Source organism: Tympanuchus pallidicinctus, unplaced genomic scaffold (genome assembly GCF_026119805.1).
Source record: "Tympanuchus pallidicinctus isolate F22 unplaced genomic scaffold, pur_lepc_1.0 scaffold125, whole genome shotgun sequence".
NCBI classification, from domain to species: Eukaryota; Metazoa; Chordata; class Aves; order Galliformes; family Phasianidae; genus Tympanuchus; species Tympanuchus pallidicinctus.
The window spans coordinates 70,417-76,769 of record NW_026294643.1 but is presented as its reverse complement, the minus strand read 5'-3'; the positions used below and the strand labels follow the sequence as shown (position 1 = coordinate 76,769).

Below are 6,353 nucleotides of genomic sequence, written 5' to 3'. Positions count from 1 at the left end.
TGCCTCTAATTCCGAGACCCCCCCCCTAATTTTGAGACCCCCCCCCTAATTTCGGGCCCCCCCCCCAACGCAGGGCACCAACATCGGGGCAGGAAAGGCCGTGGGCATCGTGGTGACCACAGGGCTGAACCCAGAGACCCCCAACCCCCCTCTCACTTCGATCCCCCCTCCAACTTCAGGACCCCCCCCCTTAATTTTGGGACCCCCCCCTTAATTTTGGGATCCCCCCCCTAATTATGAGACCCCTCCTACTTTTGGGATCCCCCCCCCCAACGCAGGGCATTCAAAGCTGTGGGCATCGTGGTGGCCACAGGGATGAACCCAGAGACCCCCAACCCCCCTCAATCTCAAGACCTGCCTCTAATTCCGAGACCCCCCCCTCCAACTTCAGGACCCCCTCCCTTATTTTGGGACCCCCCCCTAATTTCGGCCCCCCCCCCCCCCAACGCAGGGCACCAACATCAGGGCATTCAAAGCCGTGGGCATCGTGGTGCCCACAGGGCTGAACCCAGAGACCCCCAACCCCCCTCAATCTCGAGACCTGCCTCTAATTCCGAGACCCCCCCCCCTAATTTTGGGACCCCCCCCCTAATTTCGGGCCCCCCCCCCAACGCAGGGCACCAACATCGGGGCCGGAAAGGCCGTGGGCATCGTGGTGACCACAGGGCTGAACCCAGAGACCCCCAACCCCCCTCTCACTTCGATCCCCCCTCCAACTTCAGGACCCCCCCCTTAATTTTGGGATCCCCCCCCTAATTATGAGACCCCTCCTACTTTTGGGATCCCCCCCCCCCAACGCAGGGCATTCAAAGCTGTGGGCATCGTGGTGGCCACAGGGATGAACCCAGAGACCCCCAACCCCCCTCAATCTCAAGACCTGCCTCTAATTCCGAGACCCCCCCCTCCAACTTCAGGACCCCCTCCCTTATTTTGGGACCCCCCCCCTAATTTCGGCCCCCCCCCCCCCAACGCAGGGCACCAACATCAGGGCATTCAAAGCCGTGGGCATCGTGGTGCCCACAGGGCTGAACCCAGAGACCCCCAACCCCCCCTCAATCTCGAGACCTGCCTCTAATTCCGAGACCCCCCCCCCTAATTTTGAGACCCCCCCCTAATTTCGGGCCCCCCCCCCAACGCAGGGCACCAACATCGGGGCCGGAAAGGCCGTGGGCATCGTGGTGACCACAGGGATGAACCCAGAGACCCCCAACCCCCCTCAATCTCGAGACGCCCCCCTCACTTTCAGAGACCCCCTCCAACTTTGAGACCCCCTCCCCTAATTATGAGACCCCCCCCCTTAATTTTGGGGACCCCCCCCTATTTTTGGGACCCCCCCCCCCAACGCAGGGCACCAACATCGGGGCCGACAAAGCTGTGGGCATCGTGGTGACCACAGCGCTGAACCCACAGCATGAACCCAACCACCCTCAATCTCGAGACCCCCCCCCTCACTTTGAGAGACCCCCTCCAACTTCAGGACCCCTCCCCTAATTTCGGCCCCCCCCCCCCCCAACGCAGGGCACCAACATCAGGCCATTCAAAGCCGTGGGCATCGTGGTGCCCACAGGGCTGAACCCAGAGACCCCCAACCCCCCTCAATCTCGAGACCTGCCTCTAATTCCGAGACCCCCCCCCTAATTTTGAGACCCCCCCCCTAATTTCGGGCCCCCCCCCCCCAACGCAGGGCACCAACATCGGGGCCGGAAAGGCCGTGGGCATCGTGGTGGCCACGGGGGTGAACACGGAGATCGGGAAGATCCGCGACGAGATGGCGGCGACGGAGCAGGACAAAACCCCCCTGCAGCAGAAGCTGGACGAGTTCGGGGAGCAGCTCTCCAAAGTCATCTCCCTCATTTGCGTGGCCGTTTGGCTCATTAACATCGGCCATTTTAACGACCCCGTCCACGGCGGCTCCTGGATCCGCGGCGCCATTTATTACTTCAAGATCGCCGTCGCCCTCGCCGTCGCCGCCATCCCAGAAGGTCAGGAAGGGGGGTGAGGGGGGGGGGGGGGTGCTATGGGGGGCTTTTATGGGGGCTTATGGGGTTCTATGGGGTCGTGGGTTGGTCTTATGGGGTCTTTTGGGGTCTTAGAGGGGTCTTAGGGGGTCCTATGGGTTCCCGTGGGGTCCTATGGGTTCCTATGGGCTCCTATGGGTTCCTATGGGGATCTATGGGTTCCCATGGGTCCTATGGGTTCCTGTGGGGTCCTATGGGTTCCTATGGGTTCCTATGGGGATCTATGGGTTCCCATGGGTCCTATGGGTTCCTGTGGGGTCCTATGGGTTCCTATGGGTTCCTATGGGGATCTATGGGTTCCCATGGGTCCTATGGGTTCCTATGGGTTCCTATGGGTCCTATGGGTTCCTATGGAGATCTATGGGTTCCCATGGGTCCTATGGGCTCCTATGGGTTCCTGTGGGGATCTATGGGTTCCTATGGGGATCTATGGGCTGCCATGGGTCCTATGGGTTCCTATGGGTTCCTATGAGCTCCTATGGGTTCCTATGGGGATCTATGGGTTCCCATGGGTCCTATGGGCTCCTATGGGTTCCTGTGGGGATCTATGGGTTCCTATGGGCTCCTATGGGTTCCTGTGGGGATCTATGGGTTGCCATGGCTCCTATGGGTTCCTGTGGGGTCCTATGGGTTCCTATGGGCTCCTATGGGTTCCTGTGGGGATCTATGGGTTCCCATGGGTCCTATGGGTTCCTATGGGGTCCTATGGGTTCCTATCGGGATCTATGGGTTGCCATGGGTCCTATGGGTTCCTATGGGGTCCTATGGGTTCCTATGGGGATCTATGGGTTGCCATGGCTCCTATGGGTTCCTATGGGGATCTATGGCTTCCTATGGGGATCTATGGGTTCCCATGGGTTCCTATGGGTCCCCATGGGGTCTGACGGGGTTCCCGCAGGGCTGCCCGCCGTCATCACCACCTGCCTGGCTCTGGGGACGAGGCGGATGGCGAAGAAGAACGCCATCGTGCGCAGCCTCCCCTCCGTGGAGACCCTGGGCTGCACCTCCGTCATCTGCTCCGACAAAACCGGCACCCTCACCACCAACCAGATGTCCGTCTGCAAGGTCGGCCCCATAGAGACCCGCCGTCACCCCATAGGGACCCCATTCGGGTCCCATAGGTGTCCCATAGGTGTCCCATAGAGACCCCATAGGTGTCCCATAGAGATCCCATAGGGACTCCATAGAGAGTCAATAGTGACCCCATAGGTGTCCCATAGAGACCCCATAGGTGTCCCATAAGTGTCCCATAGAGACCCCATAGAGACCCAATAGTGACCCCATAAGTGTCCCATAGAGACCCCATTCAGGACCCATAGGTTGTCCCATAGATGTCCCATAATGTCCCATAGAGACCCCATACAGACTCCATACAGACCCCATAGGTGTCCCATAAGTGTCCCATAGAGACCCCATTCAGACCCCATAGAGACCCCATAAAGACCCCATAGAGACCCCATAGAGATCCCATAGAGACCCCATACAGACCCCATAGGTGTCCCATAGAGACCCCATAAAGATCCCATAAAGACCCATAGAGACCCATAGAGACCCCATAGAGACCCCATAGAGACTCAGTAGTGACCCCATAGGTGTCCCATAGAGACCCCATTCAGGTCCCATAGGTTGTCCCATAGATGTCCCATAATGTCCCATAGAGACCCCATACAGACTCCATTCAGGTCCCATAGGTGTCCCATAGAGACCCCATAGAGACCTCATTCAGACCCCATACGTGTCCCATAGGTGTCCCATAAGTGTCCCATAGAGACCCCATACAAACCCCATAGGTGTCCCATAGAGACCCCATAGGGACTCCATAGAGACCCAATAGTGACCCCATAGGTGTCCCATAAGTGTGCCATAGAGATTCCAGCCGTCACCCCATACGTGTCCCATAGAGACCCCATAGAGACCCCATAGGTGTCCCATAGGTGTCCCATAGAGACCCCATAGGTGTCCCATAGGTGTCCCATAGAGACCCCATTCAGGTCCCATAGGTGTCCTATAGGTGTCCCATAAAGACCCCACAAAGACCCCATAGGTGTCCCATAGGTGTCCCATACAGACCCCATAGGTGTCCCATAGAGATCCCATAGGGACCCCATAGAGACCTCATTCAGACCCCATAGGTGTCCCATAGAGACCCCATAGAGACCCCATAGGGACCCCATAGAGACCCCATAGAGACCCCATAGGGACCCCATAGAGACCTCATAGAGGCCCCATAGGGACCCCATAGAGACCCCATAGAGATCCCATAGAGACCCCATAGAGACCCCATAGGGACCCCATAGAGACCCCATAGAGACCCCATAGGGACCCCATAGAGACCCCATAGAGACCCCATAGAGACCCCATAGAGACCCCAATGAGACCCCATAGGGACCCCATAGAGACCCCATAGAGACCCCATAGGGACCCCATAGGGACCCCATAGAGACCCCATAGAGACCCCATAGGGACCCCATAGAGACCCCATAGAGACCCCATAGGGACCCCAATGAGACCCCATAGGGACCCCATAGCGACCCCATAAAGACCCCATAGAGACCCCATAGGGACTCCATAGAGACCCCATAGGGACCCCATAGGGACTCCATAGACTGACCCCAACCCCAGACCCCCTGGTTGACCCCTTGATCTCTGACCTCTGACCCCAAGGCTGACCCCACATCTGACCCCTGACCCCGACCCCTGACCTCACGGCTGACCTTTAACCCCATGTCTGACCCCTGACCCTTGACCCCACCACTGACCCCAAGGTTGACCCCTGACCTCTGACCCCCAAGGCTGACCCCAACCCCTGACCCCTTGATGGACCCCTGACCCCACATCTGACCCCTGCCCCCGACCCCCCCGACCCCACGGCTGACCTTTGACCCCGTGACCTTCGACCCCGTGACCTTTGACCCCCAGATGTTCATCGTGGACAAAGTGGAGGGCGACGTCTGCACGCTTAACGAGTTTTCCATCACCGGCTCCACCTACGCCCCCGAGGGCGACGTGTGAGTGCTAATTAGCATAATTACCACCCTCGTTACTGCCTGTGCCGCTCATTAGTGGGAGATTCCTCTCCCGTTGGCCCATTGTGCCGCTAATTAGCGAGCTTTCCCATCCTATTGGCCCAATACGCCACTAATTAGCGAGCTTTCCCACTCCTAATGACCCGATACGCCACTAATTAGCGAGCTTTCCCACTCCTAATGACCCAATACGCCACTAATTAGTGGGATTTCCCACTCTAATGACCCAATACGCCACTAATTAGTGGGATTTCCCACTCCTAATGACCCAATACGCCACTAATTAGTGGGATTTCCCACTCCTAATGACCCAATACGCCACTAATTAGTGGGATTTCCCACTCCTAATGACCCAATTTGCCACTAATTAGTGGGATTTCCCACTCCTAATGACCCAATACGCCACTAATTAGTGGGATTTCCCACTCCTAATGACCCAATACACCACTAATTAGTGGGATTTCCCACTCCTAATGACCCAATACACCACTAATTAGTGGGATTTCCCACTCCTAATGACCCAATACGCCACTAATTAGTGGGATTTCCCACTCTAATGACCCAATACACCACTAATTAGTGGGATTTCCCACTCCTAATGACCCAATACACCACTAATTAGTGGGATTTCCCACTCCTAATGACCCAATACGCCACTAATTAGTGGGATTTCCCACTCTAATGACCCAATACACCACTAATTAGTGGGATTTCCCACTCCTAATGACCCAATACGCCACTAATTAGTGGGATTTCCCACTCTAATGACCCAATACACCACTAATTAGTGGGATTTCCCACTCCTAATGACCCAATACGCCACTAATTAGTGGGATTTCCCACTCCTAATGACCCAATACGCCACTAATTAATATTTTGGGGTCTCCTACCCCACTTCACCCCATATTTCAGGGTCTCCCCCCCCTTCACCCCACACTTGGTTCCCTCCCCCCTCCCCCCTTATTACGGGGTTTCCTCCCCTCTCACCCCATATTTGAGTCGTCCCCCCCTCTCACCCCATATTTTGGGGTCTCCCCACCCCCCCACCCCATATTTTGGGGTCTCCTACCCCACTTCACCCCATATTTTGGGGTCTCCCCCCCCCCTTCACCCCACACTTGGTTCCCTCCCCCCTTATTTCGGGGTTTCCTCCCCTCTCACCCCATATTTGAGTCCCCCCCCCCCCCCACCCCATATTTTGGGGTCTCCTACCCCACTTCATCCCATATTTTGGGGTCTCTCCCCCCATATTTTGGGGTCTCCCCACCCCCCCCACCCCATATTTCAGGGTCTCTCCCCCCTTCACCCC

General features: G+C 57.1%; 1 protein-coding gene and 2 long non-coding RNA genes across 29 annotated transcripts in view; 2 read left to right on the top strand and 1 right to left on the bottom strand.

Moving 5' to 3' along the window:
• Window positions 1-1,645: 1,645 nt before the first annotated feature.
• LOC128075723 (sarcoplasmic/endoplasmic reticulum calcium ATPase 1) overlaps window positions 1,646-6,353 on the top strand; it is a gene marked incomplete at its 5' end in the record, with an annotated part of 54,606 nt that continues 49,898 nt past the window's right edge. Inside the window, 3 exons of the mRNA XM_052672717.1 lie at window positions 1,646-1,982; window positions 2,917-3,083; window positions 4,938-5,026. Coding sequence (XP_052528677.1) covers window positions 1,646-1,982; window positions 2,917-3,083; window positions 4,938-5,026 — 593 coding nt within the window. The remainder of the gene's footprint in view (window positions 1,983-2,916; window positions 3,084-4,937; window positions 5,027-6,353) is intronic.
• On the top strand, window positions 3,109-4,077 carry LOC128075711 (uncharacterized). Of its 21 annotated transcripts, none has more exons than XR_008204018.1 (5): window positions 3,111-3,152; window positions 3,483-3,513; window positions 3,611-3,643; window positions 3,809-3,874; window positions 3,920-4,077. It is a non-coding gene; the product is annotated as an uncharacterized LOC128075711 (long non-coding RNA). The 21 variants fall into 21 exon arrangements; XR_008204005.1 differs by lacking the exon at window positions 3,111-3,152 and adding an exon at window positions 3,745-3,755 and having other exon boundaries at window positions 3,424-3,513; window positions 3,557-3,634; window positions 3,789-3,874; window positions 3,920-4,076; XR_008204019.1 differs by lacking the exon at window positions 3,611-3,643 and having other exon boundaries at window positions 3,109-3,152; window positions 3,920-4,070.
• On the bottom strand, window positions 5,103-6,298 carry LOC128075715 (uncharacterized). 7 transcript variants are annotated; one of them, XR_008204025.1, is made up of 4 exons: window positions 6,206-6,298; window positions 5,846-5,886; window positions 5,429-5,511; window positions 5,103-5,218 (listed from the first exon to the last, which is right to left on the bottom strand). It is a non-coding gene; the product is annotated as an uncharacterized LOC128075715 (long non-coding RNA). The 7 variants fall into 7 exon arrangements; XR_008204031.1 differs by lacking the exons at window positions 5,429-5,511; window positions 5,846-5,886 and adding exons at window positions 5,513-5,678; window positions 5,763-5,803; XR_008204026.1 differs by lacking the exon at window positions 5,846-5,886 and adding an exon at window positions 5,763-5,803.